Source organism: Saccopteryx leptura, chromosome 12, assembly GCF_036850995.1.
Source record: "Saccopteryx leptura isolate mSacLep1 chromosome 12, mSacLep1_pri_phased_curated, whole genome shotgun sequence".
Taxonomy (NCBI): Eukaryota; Metazoa; Chordata; class Mammalia; order Chiroptera; family Emballonuridae; genus Saccopteryx; species Saccopteryx leptura.
In genome coordinates this window covers 32,802,522-32,823,837 of record NC_089514.1, presented here as the reverse complement: position 1 = coordinate 32,823,837, position 21,316 = coordinate 32,802,522, and the positions used below count along the sequence as shown (strand labels likewise).

Sequence of the window (21,316 nt, the reverse complement as noted above, 5' to 3'; positions counted from 1 at the left end):
ACACACACATAGTCATTCTTTATTGATGCCAGAATACGAGAGTCCAGGTATTATTCTGTCAGCTATCTACTATGTCGTGCAAAGAAATGTTTATAAAGTTAGAGGTTTCTGTGGCTCATTTCCTGAGGACTTGGAAGCAGAGCTTCAGCAAGCAGGCATTCTGGACAGGGGACTGTAGGAGACTTTTCAGGATCAGTAGTAAAACAGAAATAAATGGTTTTGGAAAAGCCTGCTAACCAGTATGCGATCAAATGTTTAAATTAGGAAAAACTGTTATATATTTATGGACCCTCTGTATACATCTAACTTTACGTATTTTTTCTCCTAGCTCTTTATTTGCCAATATCACATATGGCTGGCAGCAGACACAAGGGGCATCTTGGTGCTGATACCTGGAAACCCCATGCTCAACATCATTGTCAGCACGTTCATATTCGTCTGTGTGGCACATGAAATTTCCCAGATCACTAATGACCTTGCACAGATCATTATTCCTAAAGATAACTCATCTCTGTTGAAAAGGTTGGCATGTGTAGCTGCATTTTTTTGTGGACTCCTCATTTTATCATCTGTCCAAGATAAATCAAGACATTAAGTTCCTAAAATTCTAAAAAACTGAAAACTCTTCAAGCCAACTTTGCGTCCGCCTAGAGGAGACAGCAGCTATCTGGAGTGTAGTTGACTGTGTAAATAAAAGTCTGTGTGGCGAGGCCCGCTCAGCGACGTCTGCTGAGCGTGTGTGGTTGGGTAGATTGGAAATGTGCACACCTAATGTGAAATACTGAAAAACAGTTGAGGAAGATGAAGCAGAGTGTGTTGTATAGGATTGCATGTGAAACGTCTTTCCTACTGGATCTGTATTTCCATTTATAAGTGATTTTAAGTTAACATGTGAAGGCAGGGAAATAATTACCTTTCCAGTAAAAAATATAGATAATTTAATTAGCTTAGTGTCACACTGTTTTGATATTTACTAAATTTGTGGTAATAAGATTGTCTACACCTGTATTCATCGTGGAAATTGCTACTTCATTGAAAACTTTCTCACTCAAGAATGACTGCAGTATTGTTTTATCGTACGTGCAATGATGTAGAGTGATAAACAGTATGCCTTTAATTTATATGTTCTTGTTCCGTTGTTACAGGTTTCCTGACATGATTGGTTTTTCTAACTGTGGTTTTTAGGATACAAGCCTAAATCTTTGTATACTTTATCTCACAGAGTTGTTCTAGGCTCCACGACAGGGTTTTGTCATTGTTGATGTTGCTTCTTTTTATAAAAAGGCCAAATTTTCTTTCCAATTCGAACATTCACCTGTTCCTTTCCTTAAGCTATACCAGTGTAGTACCAGTTACCCTGTGGATCCATTTACTACGTTCTTTCCTGACTAATTTTTGTATATTATTTCCAATGTTTGGAAAGCTCTTTATAACCATTTTGTTATTTCTTATTACTCCCTCCTATTTTTAAAAAATATTTACCAATCTAAACTTGTGCAGTCTAGTAAAGATTCAAGTTGTTGTGATTGAGATGTACAACCATCAGTAGAATTTTAAGTAAACCGGTGACTTTGGGCAACATATGTTTTTGGTTTGGTTTGGTATGGTGTTGTTACAAGCTAACTGTTAGAGGTATAAATTTATTTATCTGTTGTACAGATTTTATTATGACTTTTAATGTGTGAAAGATTGCACTTGTTTGCTCTTATTATGTGTGGGGTAAAATATATTTTCTGTTCATGGTATATGAAAATATGGAGTAATTTAAACAGTAAATAAACATTCTGTGGATGCTTATTTTTGTATTGGCAAAGTATCAATTAAACTATATGTGTTCTTTTTTTAAAAAGCTGGATCCATTAATGATTGGTCTAAATGTCTAATTCATTTACTCAGCTTAAATTTGCTTTTCAAACTCTTAGTATCTAGGGGCAGATCACTGTGATAGTTGAAAAGGAAATAATTTAGTTATCAGAGCTTTGGAGAATAATCTGCCTTTCTACCCGGGAAGTTTAAGCATTATGATTTATTAATAGCCTTACGAAGATTTTTAAATTTTAACTATTATTTCTTTAGTACTAGATTTATGTGCTAGTGAAATCGTCTCATTAATTGAGGACTATTTCTTGGACAGAAATGTGTATTCTTTCTTTTTCTCTCTTCTTCTGCTCTTACTTAATCTTTTGACATTTCCCAGATAGACAATTGTAATGATTCATTGCTCTGCCTCCCACACTGGAGCCTTATAAGTAGAGAATAGTATAGTTATAAATCAAAAACTTCCAAGTACTATCATCACATTATTCTTGCTGGTGTGGCTTGCCAATGAGTAGAGTGCATTTTAATTTAGCTTGTAAGTTTTATCACCTGAAAAAGATTCTTCCTGATGAAACAATTGGGAAAGAAAGACCAGTATTTCTGGGTTTTGGAAGCACTTGTCTGTCCAACAGAGATACTTAGTTTTCTCTCCTTTTTGAACTCAAGCCTAATTCTCTTATTTAATATGTCCCAATGTTTTATTTTATATATAGTTACATAAAATAGTTAAAATATAATGCATGTGTAATTAAAATATGTCCTATTTATATTTCATTTTTTTCATGAGTTTTTATGAATAAGAGGTTATTATGGTAGAAGTTGCTACAATGATAGCATCTGTATATGATGTCTGTTTTAATATTTTTTTCTGTATTGATTCAGATACTGACGCAATACATTATTCCATCATACTATTCTTCAGAAAGAGATGTTTAACAGAATATTTAGATATACTGAAATTGAGATAAAGCCACAAGGTGCTCTAAATTCAGATTTTCTGTAATGTAAATCACATTGAGAAATCTACCATTGGCCCCAAAAGGTACTTGCTTGCCTCACATCTACCCCAGTCCTTCCATTTCTTTTGCCAAACTGTCTCATTTTTTTTCTTTTTTTTTTAATTTTTTTTTTCCTTTTACAGAGACAGAGAGAGAGAGAGTCCGAGAGAGGGATAGACAGGAACAGACAGGAACGGAGAGATGAGAAGCATCAATTATTAGTTTTTCGTTGCACGTTGCAACACCTTAGTTGTTCATTGATGGCTTTCTCATATGTGCCTTGACCAAGGGCCTTCAGCAGACCGAGTAACCCCTTGCTTGAGCCAGCGACCTTGGGCTCAAGCTGGTGAGCTTTTTGCTCAAACCAGATGAGCCCGCGCTCAAGCTGGAGACCTCGGGGTCTTGAACCTGGGTCCTCTGCATCCCAGTCCGACGCTATATCCACTGTGCCACCGCCTGGTCAGGCCTGTCTCATTTTTATAGATCAGTGACATGTATTAAAAAGTCAGAGCCTTGCCTGACCAGGCGGTGGCGCAGCGGATAGAGCGTCGGACTGGGATGCAGAGGACCCAGGTTCGAGACCCCGAGGTCACCAGCTTGAGCGCAGGCTCATCTGGTTTGAGCAAAAGCCTACCAGCTTGAACCCAAAGTCGCTGGGTCCAGCAAGGGGTTACTCGGTCTGCTGAAGGCCTGCGGTCAAGGCACATATGAGAAAGCAATCAATGAACAACTAAGGTGTTGCAATGCGCAATGAAAAACTAATGATTGATGCTTCTCATCTCTCTCTGTCCCTGTCTATCCCTCTCTCTGACTCACTCTCTGTCTCTATAATAAATAAAATTTAAAAAATTAAAAAAAAAAAGAAAAAAAGTCAGAGCCTTCACCTAAAACCATTCATGTACCTAGGAGCTAGATTCTATTGTTTGCTGTAGGTGCTGGTATGAAGTAACATTTGTACCCTACCGTTCCACTGTAGGATGAGTTGACCAGTTAAAATTTTAAAGATGGATGAATTTTTTTCTTTACAAATAAACTTAACTATTTCAAATATTAGTGTAGGAAGCTTTAAAGCTTAATAAAATTAATGTTAAGTATATCTGTTTATTCATTTCTTTACTAGATGATAAGTTATTAAGGCTAAATTAATAAACTGTAGGACCTAGGGTAGAACCTTTTATATGAAAGACACTTAATAAAAGCCAATTTGTCAAAGAATGTTTAATTTCTAGGAGAGTGCCACTCTCCCTATAGATTGTTCCTCCCCCTTCAGATTTGAACTTTTACCAATCTAGGAAATGTGAGAACCAAGTTGGAATTTTTATGTTTATGTATTAAATCACTAATATGCTATCATCTTTACATATGATAGACATTTGACAAGGTTCGCATGGCTCACCCTAATGGCTTCCCTTGTTTAAAACAAAAAGACTAAGTCAGTAGTTACCTGCAGAATTGATCTTGACAACTATTTCAAAAATTCAAGTTTGGTTACATTTAGGGTGCTTTTAAAGGTTGATGAAAACTTCTTAAGATACTCATACTTGAAAAGCACCTTTAAATCCATATTTATTTTTCATGAAATCTAGTGTCTTATATGCTATAAATTAGAAATATAAAACTTCCTGAAGAGTTCTATCCAAAATGATACTACTTAAAAACCCACTGTGAAATAAACACTAAAAACAATCACTAGCACTTACATAGTTATATGTAAGTGCCAGTGTCTGTAAAATCATATTAATGGGTTAAATGAAAGCCTGAACTTTCAACAGGACTTGAATTGAAATAAAATTTAAAAAATGGTAATGCTGTAAAATTGAGATATAAAGTGAAAAAAATTGCATAAAAACATTTAACAGATGGTAAGTTTTAAAAGCACATCCATTGAATGGAGCAGAATTACATGCCAAAAAGAAATAAGCTTTTGAACATAGAAGGCTCGCTGGGAAAACTGTTGTCTTCTTTAGTATATGGAGATCTAACTGAAAACTTACGGAAAGGCTTTATGAAAAGTATGATTTATGGGAGCCCAGATGTCAACAATAATACCTACTTAAATTTATTTGTGTTTTTAGTGAGAATTCTAGTGTAACCAGTTGGCTCAGAAACACACCTATATCAGGTTCATTATAAGGTCATGGTTTATTGATTGAATGGATTGAGAAATCTTTTTTCTTAAGTGAGAAGTGGGGAGGCAAAGAGACAGACTCCCACATGCACCCTGATCAGGATCCACCCAGCAAGCCCCCTAATGGGGTGATGCTCTGCCCAACTGGGGCTGTTGCTCCATTGCTCGGTAACCTAGCTATTTTAGCACCTAAGGCAAGGCCATGGAGCCATCCTCAGTGCCTGGGGCTACTTGCTCCAGCTAAGCCATGGCTGCAGGAGAGGAATAGAGAAATAGGAAGAGAAGGGAGAGGGGAAGGGGTGGAGAAGCAGATAGTTGCTTCTCCTGTGTGCCCTAACCAGAATTCAAACCCAGGGCATCCACATGCCAGACCGATGCTCTACCACTGAGTGAACCAGCCAGGGCCAAGAATATCTTAGTTTGATATAGGCTAATGTTAAAGTTAACAGTGAATATAACAAAGTGCTATTGTCATGATCTCTGGACTTACAAAATGAAATAAAATTAATGATTTTTCACAAGGATATGGAACTTAAGTCTACTCATTTCATTCCCTGGGAATGACTTTATGCTAAACCTTAAAAATAGAATGCATTCTGGATAAAATCATTGATATAAACTGAATGTGTGCCATGGCTTATATTACAGACAGGCCAGTATTTTGCCTGAAGAACTGGATGTGCCACATAGGTGCCTGCTGTAGGATAGGTCAGATGGCACTGTACCTAGAGATTTTTAGAACTACTGAGAGAGATTGAATTTAAGTCATTCAGGAGAAAATGACTTTTTTAGCTTAATTGCAAAGACTGAAATAAAGACAGCTGATTTTGATCAGAAATTTGCCAGTTTATTTATCTGCAAAGACATTGAAAATGATTGCATAAATAATATGACTTAATTGGCTCTTCATCCTTAGAACTACTGTTATTTGGGGAAACTTATTTGGCAAAGTATTTTCTGGTTTATTTTCTCATGTGAAATATGGTTTCCAGGGAAGAATGTGGTGTCAACTCCATTCCCAAAATGGTGGGGTAGAAGACCAAATGCAGGAAAACTCTTCCTGGTTTTAAATCTTACAAAAAATTAGTAACAGTCTTTGTTTTACCTTTTCATATTAGTAGTGCTAGTAAAAATGGGAAGACTGAAGTGGCGCTATGTAACTGCCGTTGAGAATGGTACCAGAACTTGAATATTGACAAAATTTGAATACTTGGCTTCTACATATACATTAGGACTAGTTGCCTTAAAACAAAAACTCTTCTGCAGGTACTTTATCCATTTTCAAAAGTAACAATTATGGAGAATTTGGGAACTATGAAACAAAATCAAATACGCCTTGTCATTAAAGGATTCAAAGATAAAGTTTTACTGAACACAACATTGAAAAATCTGACATTTTATATCTTAGTAAAACAATGGTATTAAGAGTCTTATTCCAAACTTAAGATAAACCAAGAAGAAAGAATGTCATAACTAAACTTATTTTTTTATTTTCAAATTTAAAAGATCTCCATTAGTATAAATGTTTATGTTGTATTTATTTATTTATTTTTTTCCTGTACCTTTCTGAAGCTGGAAACGGGGAGAGACAGTCAGACAGACTCCCGCATGCGCCCGACCGGGATCCACCCGGCACACCCACCAGGGGCGACGCTCTGCCCACCAGGGGGCGATGCTCTGCACCCCCGGGGGCGTCGCTCTGCCGTGACCAGAGCCACTCTAGCGCCTGGGGCAGAGGCCAAGGAGCCATCCCCAGCGCCCGGGCCATCTTTGCTCCAATGGAGCTCTGGCTGCGGGAGGGGAAGAGAGAGACAGAGAGGAAGGAGGGGGGGTGGAGAAGCAAATGGGCTCCTCTCCTATGTGCCCTGGCCGGGAATCGAACCCGGGTCCCCCGCACGCCAGGCCGACACTCTACCGCTGAGCCAACCGGCCAGGGCCTGTTCATGGTATATTAAAAACTTATGCCATCATACAATAAAAATAGTTTGATTCTATATCTGAAACTTTTTTAATTCTTAGCATTCTTTATTCTACAGTTTATCTAATCATAGTAAGTACTTGATTTTTTACTATAGTTTTTTTTTTCATGACTAAGCCAATTTGTTTTGTCTTGTTTGACAAGTTGTTGGGTCAAAGTCCTGCTAATTAAGGAAATAGACTCTCCTCTGTGACACTAGATAGGTTTTGGAAGATAGTATTTGGAGTGGCAACGTGTGTTTTTCCTAGGAAATTCAGGGTAAAGTGGTGATAGCATCTCTGGTATTGAAAGAGCTGACTAGGCCCTGGCCGGTTGGCTCAGCAGTAGAGCGTCAGCCCAGTGTGTGGAAGTTCCAGTTTCGATTCCCAGTCAGGACACACAGAAGTGCCCATCTGCTTCTTCCCCCTTCCCCCTCGACTTCCTCTCTGTCTCTCTCTTCCTCTCCCGCAGCCAAGGCTCCATTGGAACAAAGCTGGCCTGGGCTCTGACGACCACTCCATGGCCTTCTCCTCAGGCACTAGAATGGCTCCTGCCGCAACAGAGCAACACCCCAGATGGGCAGAGCATCACCCCCTGGTGGGCGTGCCGGTTGGATCCCAGTTGGGCACATGCGGGAGTCTGACTGCCTCCCCACTGCTAACTTCGGAAAAATACAAAAGAAAAGATAAAAAAGAGCAGACTAGAGCTAAGAACCCACCTCCTCCTTTCCATGCCTCCTTCCATGTCACCCCCACCTCGGGACACTGTGGCCTAGAAGAGAAAAAGTGGTGGAAAACATTGTGTTGAAGTCGGAGGGGTCCAGCCCTTGGTGTACTTTCTTAGACTACAAAATTGAAAATGGGAACTCTAAAAAAGTAATACATGCTCAAGACTATCCAAGACAAAATTTAAATAGAGTAATAGAAGGGGTAGGACTTGTACTATTAGATATTTAGACATGTTAAGTTACAGTTATATCAGTGTGGAATTACAGATGCAAGAATGTGTAGATTAATAGAATAGGAAACAAATGTTTTAATTCGGAAGATATTAAAATAAGGTAATAGTTTGATTTCACATTACTAGGGAAAGGTACAAATATTCTTGAGTCCTCAGGCACTTGCTTAACATTGGGGGTGGGCGGCTGTAAATTCCTGTTCTTACTCTATATACCAAAAGACATTTACGATGATTAATGGGTTTAAAGTTGTAAAATTCCAAGTAGAAAATGTACATGACTATCTCAAGATGAAAAAAAAACACATTAGGGATAAAAACTAAAGGTAAAACCAGAATTGCAACGTTCCATTGCATAAAAATTTGAAACCAATATGCCAAAAGATATAAATAGGAAATGTTTAGAACATGAATATTTGACAAAAGTTTAATATTCTGAGTATATATAGAGCTCTTACAATTTTAGAAAAAGCAAAATATTTTCTAAATATCAGTTCCTGATTAGTTTCATACAGAAAGGCATGTCATTCAGATCCCTTCATGCTCATTACTCATGTAACTGAGCTGGGAAGAACATCAGGAAATCACCATACTCAGAGCTCAGGTTTCTACAGATGCTTTTCAGGAGTTGGAGGAAATTTTGTTAAATGGTCCCTGTCTTTAGTTATGCCCTCCCTACACTTTTCTCCAGTCTAATGTTAATTAAGCTCAGCTATATTGAGCAGAAATTTGGAACTTAAATGGCCCATCTGTCTGTGTAAGAGTGCATATTCAATTTTCTATTGCTAGAGAGAATCTTGGCCAAGCTCTAGAGCATTCTCTCAGAAACTACTGATAATTGGACTCAAACTTCCCCTCAGAAATGTCACTCCTGCACTGGTTAATGTCCTATCAAACCACTTTTCCTTTTTTCCTGGAATAGCTGAACTCCAGGCATAGTTATTCACTCCTCCCAGCTACCTCACCTCTATCAGTGACGGGTTCGGCCATGGCAAACAGTATTTATGAAGGAACATTAAGGATTTGCTTTTTATCATGTCCTCAGATCCTTTAAAATGTACCCCATAACACCTAGCGAAGTCCACCTGTGCATCCCCCCCCCCCCATGTAATCCTAGAATTTCTCTGGTCTGAAGCCATTGGCCAGCATTGAGGGCACTCTACAAAGCAGTATGAAATTCATCATTGTGTCAACTGTAAGAATATTGAGTCCATGGTACAATGGCCTCTTTATGTGACTCTCAAGGGTAATTTTATTCTGGACTTTGTATTGACGTATTTGTCTTTCTCCTGAACAGTTAGTTCACTTGCTACTATCATATGGACACTGTGGGTTGGCTTTTCACATTTGCTGATAAAAACCTAGAGCTAAAGTTGTGCTCCATCCCAGAGAACAGGGCAGTTTGGTCTTCATTATTTACATTAGCCTCATTCTTGGCCCCCTGTCCCCTTTTATCTACTTTGAACGACATTATCTGGCTATGTTTTGACTAGTCCTGTAAGTCATCTTATATCTGTCTTTGCAATAACAACAACAACAAAAGTAACTCAATAAAAAACAAGACTTTCTCCAATTTATGGCTGGTTTATAGTTTATGATTCCATACAGCACATAACTTTATTATTTGGGGCTATAGTACATAAATAGTTTAACTTGGAGAACACATTCGGAAGCAACACTGCTCAAAGTTGGTCATTCTATAGGAGCTTGGTTGAGTTCCTCTCTCTTTCTCTTTCTCTCTTTCTTGCTTTCTTTTTCTTTTTTTAACATGCAACTGTGGGCTTTGGGTTACACCTCCCTTAAATATTTTGTGGGATGAAATGACAATGCCAGTACTCCGTGGAGCAGAAGTTTGGGCCACCAGAGGCCCATCTGTCTGCAATTAAGAGCAAATTCCAAGAGTTTTCCTGAGGAGCATCTTGGCCAGGTTTTTTCTACCCCATGGCTCCTCATGGCATGGTAGACAGCACGGTGGGTCTTCTGGTTTCCAATATGCCGAGAAAATGCTTCGCCTAACGGGAGGTCCCCTGTCAAGTGATGTTAAATCTGCACGTTCAATCAACCACACAGAATAGCTGTACACTACATATCACCAGAGCAGTTTTACACTTCCATGTTTATTCTACCTTTTTTATATTATTTTGTTCATGACTATTTCGTGCTGTGATTTTTCTTATTTCTAACACGTCGTGATCATCTACGTTGTATTTCTCTTCAACTGATGAAGCCTTTTTACCCTGCTTTTACCATCCCAGTGCTTATCTATAATTCTTCCCTCAGAGTTGTAATATTATCAGAGAACGGGACATGTAAAAGGCATGGGCATATAATTGGAACAAAAATTAAAATGCCCATCATTTCCCGCACGAAGTATGTGCACACTTCATTTTTGGCAAGGTGCTAGCCTGGAAAATAACAGCGGAGTTATAAGGGGAGATAGAAAGAAGACACCAGAGTTAGTCGGTAAGCCTCTCTCTCAACATTCTGGTCATCCTTAAAATACCAGGGGAGATATGTGCAGATAGCAGAAATAGGAATGTATACTGGCGCCAGTCCACCCGTCCCAGCCCCTGGCTTCCTCGTTCAAGGTCAACTTCCTTCGTTATTTCTTTGCATTTATTTTTGAATAGGAAATATATTTAGATGACTCAAAAAACAAAAACAAAAATATATTAAAGGCAGATAGTGAAAAGTTTTATTTTCCTCCATAGTTCCTCAGTAGCTTAATTATTCACGATTACTACTTCCCCACTACATAGAGCCACTTTTACTAGCTTTTTATGTATTCTTCCAGGAAATAAGAATATATTATTTTTGAAATTGAATTTATTGGGGTGACACTGGTTAACATAATTATACAGGTTTCAGGTACCCAATTCTGCACACTATATTGTCTTCTTCTTTCTTTCTTTTCCTCCCCTTTCCTCCTCCCCCCCCCCTTTTTTTTTAAGTGAGAGGAGGGGAGATAAAGAGACAGAATCTCTCATGCGTGCCCGGACCGGGATCCAACCGGAAACCCCTGTCTGGGACTAAGGCTCAGACCAGCTGAGCTATCCTCAGCGCCGGGGGCCATGCCTGAACCAATAGAGCCACTGGCTGCGGAAGGGGAAGCGAGAGAAGAGGACAGTGGCTTCTCCTGTGTGTCCTGACTGGAATCAAACCCAGGACATCCATCCGCAGAGCCGAACACTATCTTCTGAGCCAGCCATTCAGGGTGTCCTCGTCTCTTAACATAAAATACTCCATGCTATCCAATTTTCTGTAGTTTTTTTTATTTTTTATTTTTTTTACTTAGCAATAGTTTTTGGAAATCTTTCCCTATCAATGTATATAGTTTTCCGATGCATTCTTTGTTGCCATTGTATAGTGTTATCTGGCACAAGTCCCCCATATCAATGCATCATTCTCTTATTGGTTCCTGTATTAACTATTATTTCCTTATTAATAAGAAAATCCACCATTCCCTTATTAATAATAATACTACAGTGATAGCCTTATTTATATGTCATTTTCCACCAATGTATCTGGAAGTTCCCAGATGGAACCTACTGGATCATACATAGGGTATATGCCTTTTTCACTTTGATATTTACTGCAAGATTGCCCTCCTAGGGACTTGAGCAATTTCTCCTTCCAGTCAGCAATGCACAGTGCTTGTGTCCTACAGCCTCACACCCTAACATGTGTTATGAGTTTGCTTCTTGTCATATCTTTACGAGGAATATTTTCATTTCTGTGAACATTTTGCTTTTATTGCTGGATCATTTGTCTATTGCTGGCCCTTTTCCTATCAACTTAGGGGAATTCTTTACATGTTTGGGAGATTAGCCCTTTGTCTCTGATATGAGACATAGAAATAGTTTTCCTCAGTCTGTCTTTTGCATTGCTTATAGTGCTTTTGCTTTGTAGAAGTTTTTGGTTTTTGTTGTTAATATACTATAAGAGTATTTATCTGCTTATTTCACTTAGTATAATGTCCTTGAAGTTCATCCATATTGAAGCATGTGACAAAATTTTCTTCTTTTTTAAGGTGGCATAATACTTCATTGTATGTCTTTTTTTTTTTTTTTTTTTGGTATTTTTCTAAAGCTAGAAACGGGGAGAGACAGTCAGACTCCCGCATGTGCCCGACCGGGATCCACCCGGCACGCCCACCAGGGGGAGATGCTCTGCCCCTCCGGGGCGTCGGTCTTCCGCGACCAGAGCCACTTTAGCGCCTGGGGCAGAGGCCAAGGAGCCATCCCCAGCGCACGGGCCATCTTTGCTCCAATGGAGTCCCAGCTGCGGGAGGGGAAGAGAGAGACAGGGAGGAAGGAGAGGGGGAGGGGTGGAGAAGCAGATGGGTGCTTCTCCTGTGTGCCCTGGCCGGGAATCGAACCCTGGACTTCTGCACGCCAGGCTGACGCTCTACCACTGAGCCAACCGGCCAGGGCCTCATTGTATGTCTTTTATCACATTTTCTTCATCCATTCATCTGTTGATGTGCATTTGAGTTGCTTCCACCCCTTGGCTAGTGTAAATAGTGTTGCAAATACTTCTTTGAGATTTTATTATATCAATATTTAGCAATTACATAGGAAAAAAACAGTAACATTGACAACTCTGAAATTAGCTCAAAATAAAAATTCTTAAAAATAACATTCTAACTAAAATGTGAAGAATGGCTAAAAGGGCAAGACATTAATGCAGAGGAAAGAAGAGTAACTGTTCCAAAGTAGAATGGAGACTAAGAAACAGAGAGCAGTGTGTTTGTCTTTGAGAAATATTTTGTCCATAGAATTGATAGCAATTGCTGATAGATTAGAAATAGGGGGAAAGGAGAAATAAAGTTGACTTCTAGAGTTATAGTTCCTGGGTGGGTTTTTTGTTTTTATTCAGTGAGAGGAGGGGAGGCAAAGACAGACTCCCACATGCGTCCCGACCAGGATCCACCCTGGCAAGCCCACTAGGGGGAAATTCTCTGCCCATCTGGGGCATTGCTCTGTTGCTCAGCAATAGAGTTCTTCTTAGCACCTGAGGCAGAGGCCATGGCGTCATCCTCAGCTCCTGGGCCAACTCACTCCAATCAATCCATGGCTGCAGGAGGGGAAGATAGAGAAAGAAAGAAAGAAGCAAGTGGGGAAGGGATGGAGAAATAGATGAATGCTTCTCCTGTGTGCCCTGACTGGAAATTGAACTCAGGACATCCACATGTCAGACTGACACTCTACCACTGAGCCAACTGGCCAGGGCCCTGTGTGTATTTTTGATCCATTGACTGAGTTTGAGAAGGTTGAGTAAAGAATAAACATCAAGGATAAAGTCAAGGGTTTAGTTTTGAACCTTTTTTTCCTAGTGACAAAGGCCAACTCTTGCTAAGGTCAAGAGCAAGGTAAACATGCTGTCTCAGTCATGTCAATGCCATCTGCCAAATTTTTGTGTATGTAAGTTTGTGGTAAGTCTTGGAAACATGTTTTATTGGCTAGAACAGATAGTATTAGTAAACTGTTAACTAAGTATGTGTATACACATGGTTGGTAATATCTGTATCAGTGCAAAGTGGTCAAAGGTTCTGTTACATATAAAGATAAGAGGTCCAGGGGTCTTGTTTTAGGTCAATGTGTAACAAAGAGCTATCTTAGATAAACCTAAAAGAGAACAAACACATTTCAAAAGTAAATAGTCAGACTTCTGACCTAATTTACCTGTGCTGATTCCTCATGTCAGAACATTACTGAAAAATTAATGTGAATAATTAAATTGCTCCCTCTGTGTGATCAGGGAACTGAATTTGAGATCATGTGCTCCTAAGCCAAACCACGTAGTAGGAGTCATTGAGACAGAGGAATTCTTATTGACTGTCCATGGAATTCCTAGTGAGACATGGCAATGCACATTAATACCACATCTTGATAGATGGTAATCATGGATTAGACAGAATATTTTTCTTGAAAGAGCTTGTATCTGTCATGTCCACAAACTCTAGTTGACTAACTACTGGCTGATCTAGGATGGTTTTAGCGAAGATGGTGGGAAAACTTGCTTTCTTCCAAATTTATCTCATTTAAATAGGTTGGTGTGAACATAGTCTCATAGCATGGCAGAAATGCAGACAAGAGTAACTCAATTTAGCCATTCCTAGTGATGCAATTGCTAAACTGGCCGAGCCCTAAATCAGAGTGGTAGAAGAATATAAGATCACAGGGTAGACTGTGGATATGGGGCAGCTAGATGCCATCAACCTGCCATAGTCTGCACACTGCTCCTGATTATTTATGTTCCTTCTACATGCAAAGTACACTAAACCCTTTTCAGGGCTCCAACTTCTCATCCAAACATGGCAACAACCTAAAAAGTACAGGATTTTATGATTTATACCAAGTTCAGATACTTCTCCTTGGCTGTAGCTCCTCTTGATACAGAGACATACACGAAAACTGTGAGTAATCTGCTCCTCTCCCACAATCAACACAGAAGGGTGGGACGTGAACTTGATTAAGACAATAGATGCTTTTTTTAAGGAAGAGTGAAACATTGGAGACATACTGCAGTCATTGATTTGTTTTCATTTGCTGTACATAAATTATTACGAATTTAGCAGCTTAGAACAATACAAATGAATTACCTTACAGGTTCCATGGGCCAGGAGTCTGGGTGTGGATTTGGTGAGCCCTCTGCTCGGGGTCTCACCAGGCTGAAATCAAGGTGTTAGACTGGGCTATGGTTTCATTTAAGACTTAGAATGCTCTTCTAAGCTTACTGATTGTTGGAAGAATTAAATTCCTTGGGGTTGTGGTACTGAAGTTCTTGCTCTCTTGGTGGCAATAGGTTGGGGACAAAATCAGCTCCTAGAGGCCGTTCTCAGTCCCTTGCCATGTAGCCTCCTCTATAGTTGCTCACAACATGGTACAGCTGTGCCTCCTATGCAGTCTTACTTTATGTGGTTTTAGTTACCTATGATCAATCAAGGTCCAAAGATGTTAAACAGACAATTTCAGAAGCAAACGATTTGTAAGTTTTTAATGGCATCCATTCTAAGTCTCATGATAAAATTTTACACCATCCTACTTTGTGCCGCCAAGGGTGTGAATCATCCTTTGTCTGGGGTATCCACACTGTATACACTATTCACCTGTTATTCTAATAACCCAGATAGCTCCTAAGTGACTGACTGTAGAAGTATCACAGTACTTGTGAAAAGTAATCTTTATTTTACTTACAAAACACAAAAGTAGTGATGCTGGCAATTCTGATATGCCAAAGAGAAGCTGAAAGATTAATTGGGGGAGGGGAGTAATGAAGGACAAATATACAATGACAGAAAACAGTTTGATATTTGGTGATGGGCACACAATGCGATCAACAGTTCAAATGCTATACTGTAGAGATGTTTACATGGAACCTATGTACTCTTATTGACCAATATCACCCCATTAAATTTAATTTTCTAAGTAAAATTATAAAAAGATTGTTTCCTTTAAGTGAAAAGGTGAGTTCAGTAAAGTATTTTGAGAGACCACATTCATATAACTATTATTACAGTATATTGCTATAATTGTCCTATTTTATTTTATATATATATTATATGTTAATATCATACTGTGCCTAATCTATAAATTAAACTTTATCATATGTATATATGTAAAGGGGGAAAATAGTGCAGTGTGGGGCAAAAGTAGGTTTACAGTTGTTCATATTAAAAATACAATAATAATTAATAAATAATACAAGAATAAATTGTTTTGCATACTCACAACTGTAAAACTACTTTGCCCCACCCTGTATATGGAATCTTAAAAAGTTGAACTTATAAAAGCACATAGTAGAATGGTAGTTGCCAAGGGGAACACTGTAGGGGGATATTTTGAGACTATGTAAATACCATATATGCTATATATTATACCATAGAGATAGAAGATGTGTGTGGACGTATATACATCTCTATGTATTTTTTTCTAGCTCTGTCCATTGGGAGGAGTTAGAAGCAATGGTACCTTAGGATGTGGAGTGCCCAGATCTTGGTTTACATGGAATTATGATATATATTTATGGTTCTTGTGTTAAAGAGATAGTTCTATGGTGCTTGTAAAATCATGAATTTATAGTTCCATTATATCATCTACATTCTACTGTAAGAAAGCACTCATTCATTTATTCATTCATTAACACCAGTACGTATAGACTCAAGGACTCTTATAATAAATACATTATTTATAATACAGGGCTATATTTAGTCAACCAAGTTGTCCCATACCAGCATGAGCCACTTCTAGCCAGCCCCTGAATTGTTTTAATAAACTTCCATTATTCTCTGAGCATTTTCTTATTTTTTGGCACAGAAAACTATCCCGAAGTCATCTAGTACTTTGCCTGCCCCAGCCCTGAAGTCAGCTATTTCTTCAAGGAGCCCTGGCTTCTAGAAATCAAGATTTGGCTGCTATGTGTGATGGGGTAATACTGCTGCTAGATTCTCTCAGTAGATAGAACAAGGAGATATGCAGATGTGTGTATGCACGCACGCATACGTCTTCTATCTCCTTGTTTATTCAAAGCTACGGGTTTAGACTGACCTCTCCAACTCCATTCCAACACTCGAGTTCATTTCAGCCTTTCCTATTTCAGTTTATAACTCCCTTCTCCAGAGGGGACAAACATGGCTCCCATAATCCACAAAATCTTTACTGATTTGGAAAAGTCTAAAAGACAACCTAGTTTTCTGCACTTTGAACCCATACCACAGAGGGGGAAAAAAAAAGAAACTTCTTACTGGAGTATAACATTTACTTATGTTTATTTTTGTTTTTACCTTTAAGCAAATAGTCAAAATACTATATTCCAATTATATAAGTGAGTTCTACCCACACCACATGAGTTCAATTATGTTATTCATTTTGCATACAGCTGGATTAATTTTTTTTTTTTTTCAGAGAGAGAGAGAGAGGGATAGGGACAGACAGACAGGAACGGAGAGTGATGAGAAGCATCAATCATTAGTTTTTCATTGCGTGTTACAACACCTTAGTTGTTCATTGATTACTTTCTCATATGTGCCTTGACCGTGGGCCTTCAGCAGACCGAGTAACCCCTTGCTGGAGCCAGCAACCTTGGGCTCAAGCTGGTGGGCTTTTTGCTCAAACCAGATGAGCCCGCGCTCAATCTGGCGACCTCGGGGTCTTGAGCCTGGGTCCTCTGCATCCCATCCCAGTCCAACGCTCTATCCACTGTACCACCGCCTGGTCAGGCTGGATTAATTTTTTAAATTAATGTGTTCAATTATAGCTAACATTAAATATTAGTTTCATTTGTACAGCATAGCGGTCAGACATTTCCATAACGTAGTGTGGATTCATTTGTTTTTTGTTTCATGTTGGGTACTCCTATTACTGGAATAGTCATTCATTCATTCTCTCATCCATCCATTCAAAGCATGTAAAACATTAATATGGTTCTAAAAGTTAGAGTCATACCAAAAATACTCAGAGAAGAATCACTCCTCTGCTCCCATCCTTCATCCCAACTTTTACCCAGCACTCTGGGCAGCTGGGGAAAAGATCATAATTTGTCTCTGTTTTTGCAAACACCCCAGATTTTTTTTTTTACTGGGCAAGCTCTGAGTCGGGTAAATAAAGATAGTCTTGCAAGCCAGTGGAGCTCCAACCACCACCAGACTGGTAACATAAAATGACAATTGCCTTGGAAAGAAGCTTTGAAGGAACCCCAACCTCATTCAGTCGGGTTTGTTGGCTACTGGGCTGCTGGTTTTCATCATAATTGCATGTTGTTTTCAAAGTGACTTTGGAGCCAGAGAGGGTAAGAATGAGGAAGGTTAAAACACCAGGAAGCTTGCTGCTGCTGCTGCTGCAGAGATTCAACTATTTCCGTGAGAAAACTCCCCCTGGGTGCTATAGACATTTGATTAACTCCCAGAGGTTTGGAAATGTTCATTTTGACCATTTTTGCCAGTTTCTTCATTTATTTATTATGGAGGAGAGAATTTTCAGTGGTCTTTACCATTTTTGCTGACCCAGAGTGATTTTTAAAAAAATAATAAAATAAATGTAAATGGGATCATGTTACTTTTTTATTTCAAATGTTTAATTTCCAATGCTCTTAGAATAAAATCCAAACTGCTTGATAAAAGCCTATAATATTAAAAGGACTATTTTTTACATCTGCAGAATTAACTTTAGAAAACAATCTTTTAAGCTATCAGCTTTTTCTTTTATGCATTTTCAATACAATTTAATTTTTTTATTGTTATTTGTATTGAGATATTGTTGACATATAACACTGAGGAAGTTTCAGGTATACCCTGTATTGGTTTGGTACATTTGTACATGAATTATCTTTAGTCCAATTTCTCTCTCACTCAAAATGCTCCAACTACACTGAGGCCCTTCACACTGCTGAGAGCCAGAAAACTGGACTCAACTGCCTGTAGCACAAAAAAACTATTTTCTGACCATTCTGTTGATTCCCCTCTTTTGTGCTCTGTTGGCCTTGATTCAAGGACATCAGGAAAGAGCACATTCCTCTCCCTCAGCAGCCTCAGTAGCACTGTGAGTATCTCAGCCGCTGTACCCGGGCCGAGATCTGAACCTCCTCTCGCAGGAAGCAGAGTTCTGAAGAGCCAGACCTGAGATCTTGAGAGTCGACTGAAGCGAAGCACCGGGACTGACAGTATGGCAGGGAGGGTTGCCTCGGGAAGACATGGAGGGCTGCCGGGAAAGCAAGAGAGGGTGGGCAGAGACTCTAACTCCCCGGTTCCTTCCATTGCTTCTGGGTCCACACACTCTTTCCATTGGCAAGACTATTGAGCGTGACTGGCTCATGATCACTCTTTCAATTTTATCTTCAATGTTTTCTCTTAAAACAGACCTGTTTTGATCATTTAATAAGTAGCCACTTTCCCCACTCTCTATTACAACACTTCTTTAACCTTCCTAGCCTTTTAGTGACTGACAGGAGATTGATTTCCTCAGCAAATATTTATTTAGCACCAACTAGTGCCAGATAGTGCACTAGCCCTTATTTATTCTTTTATAACACATTTTGTACTTTTATTTCCCAAGCACAATTCAATGTCTAGAACATATTAAGTCCTAAGTGATTATTCATGAATAAATGAATGAAATGACCTTGATACTTAATTCAATAAGATACGTTGATATGTTTTTGGGGCAAAAGAAACAGGGATACATTATTCTGTTAGACAAGTTTATCTCAGTCTTTCCTCATTATTTGCCCACTTAATTTGCATTAGGCACACACAAGGACTCCAAATTTAGGTGATAAAAAGAAGCTTATCATATAAAATCATACACAAATTACACATAATAGTTATAAAATTAGTAATGTAAGTCTATAATACATTACTGGAAACACTAGGGACCAGTTATATTTCAGTATCCAAGTGTGTGCAGATTTTATAAATGTAATGAATATAAGTTATGTTCCTTATATTATATACCATATTCAGTAGGGTAAGGGCAATACCCTGTAATAAAATGTTACAAATTCCATAGCAAAATATCACACCAAGAAGGATCAAGAAAGACAACATAAGAGTCCTCATTTTTGTTGAGGTCAGGTTCTACCAATAAATGGGTTTGTTATAAACTTATAAAAAGAATTAAGATGTTCGAATTTGGGAATTGCAGACAAGAAATTGTGAGCTTGTAATCATATATTTTTCTATAAGAATTCAATGCAATGTGTCTCCAAAATTACTTTACCTACCTTGATTATTATATTGAGGTAGTTTCTTTGTTGTTCCACTGAATTAAAAGATCTAACTCACAGTTTAAGTCACTGGGGATGACAGAACTTAATCACATATGTAATGCCGGTGACCATGGCCAGGCAGGTTCGTGCTGGATTCAGGCAGACGGTAGAGACACTGCGGAGCTGGAAGGCGTTGGGCCTTCCCGTTGAACAGAGTCTCCCAGTGCGGACAAGCACACAGGCAGGGAAAACTGCTTCTCCTGGTGGCGGGCAAGTGACCAGGAAGACGGCTCCTTGCAGTGGTGGGCGAGCAAACTGCCCTGAGGGAAGGTTCCACAGCCTCTGCAGGCTACACAGACAGGGCTCTGCCACGTGCTCACGAACTAATCATGCAAAGTGCAAGCGAGCAAGCCTAACACAGCTGTTTTCCACACAAAATAATTATGTTTTTCATTGTTACATAGGAGAGCTGTTAGTCCGTAAGCACCTATCACACGTTTTGTGCCCTCCACATGCTCACCACATTATTTCCTCTTCCTGAGTACATGGGAAGATTACATTCAGAGCATCCAGAGGAATTGTGTTTGTGGAACATGACATTCCCAGCTCAGGGAGGCTGGATGAAAGGGATAGAAGCCATTTTGAAGCCCAGCTCTGAAAAACATTCCACATGACCCTTCAACTCTCATTTTGTTTTCCACGGAAATCTTGAATAGCATGTGTTCCAGATCATCGAGGACACAGGCTGGAGGAGGACTGACCTATCTGCACTGGGCTATGCTATGAGTGACCAGGAAACTTTTACTGTGTTAAGCCATTGTAAATTCAGGGGTATATTTGTCACATCAACACAGCACACAAATAATTCTTCCCAAAATAAATCAATCCTCTCATGGCATGAGTTTTCAGTAATGAAACAATTACAACAAAAAAACTCATCAGGCAATTCTTTATATACTAATCTCATGTATATGACAAGTGGACTTCATTGCCCTGCACAGTGAAACGTCACTTTTAACACTGTAGGTCAATGATACTAAGCAAATCCAGCAGTGCCCCTTGATCCAGACATTTTGCTAATAGCTCATTCAGCTTTCTTTCTGAGTTTGTGACCTCAAATGTCCATAGCACTCCCAGCAAGGTTGTCTTCAGAGCAGGAGGTTCTTTTTGTAAGACTTTAAAAAAATTGAGCCTGACTTGTTGTAGCGCAGTGGATAGAGCATCGACCTGGAATGCTGAGGTCGCTGGCTCGAAACCCTGGGCTTGCCTGGTCAAGGCACATATGAGAGTTAATGCTTCCTGCTCCTCCCCCTTCTCTCTCTCTCTCCCCTCTCTAAAATGAATAAAATCTTTAAAAAAAAAAAATAACAGTGGCATCCTTAAAAAAAATTTTTTTTTAACGTATTGATTTTAGCAAGAGAGGAAGTGAGAGGGAGACAGGAGCATGCAGCTGTTCCCGTATGTGCCCCAACCGGGGATAGAGCTGACGACCTCTGTGCTCCGGGATGATGCTCCAACCAGCTGAGCTATTCAGCCAGGGCCTTGTAAAAATATTTAATTTAATGTATTGATTTTAGCAGGAGAGGGGGAGAGAGAGAGCGAGAGAGAGAGAGAGAGACAGGAACATTAAGCTGTTCCTGTATTAAAAAAAATTTTTTTAATTAGAGGTTTCTTGTTCAGCCTGCTTATAACCAAAGACCAGAAATGCAAAGCAGTTAATGCCCTGGAGCAACTCTGAACTCTAGGATGGTGAGT

At 39.1% G+C, this 21,316-nt stretch overlaps 1 protein-coding gene across 1 annotated transcript in view; it reads left to right on the top strand.

Moving 5' to 3' along the window:
• The window catches only part of CASD1 (CAS1 domain containing 1), a 48,039-nt gene extending 46,242 nt beyond the window's left edge, over positions 1-1,797 (top strand). Inside the window, exon 18 of the mRNA XM_066353972.1 lies at positions 329-1,797. Within this exon, the coding sequence (XP_066210069.1) occupies positions 329-595 (267 nt within the window). The 3' untranslated portion in view covers positions 596-1,797. The remainder of the gene's footprint in view (positions 1-328) is intronic.
• The last annotated feature ends 19,519 nt before the right edge of the window (positions 1,798-21,316 follow it).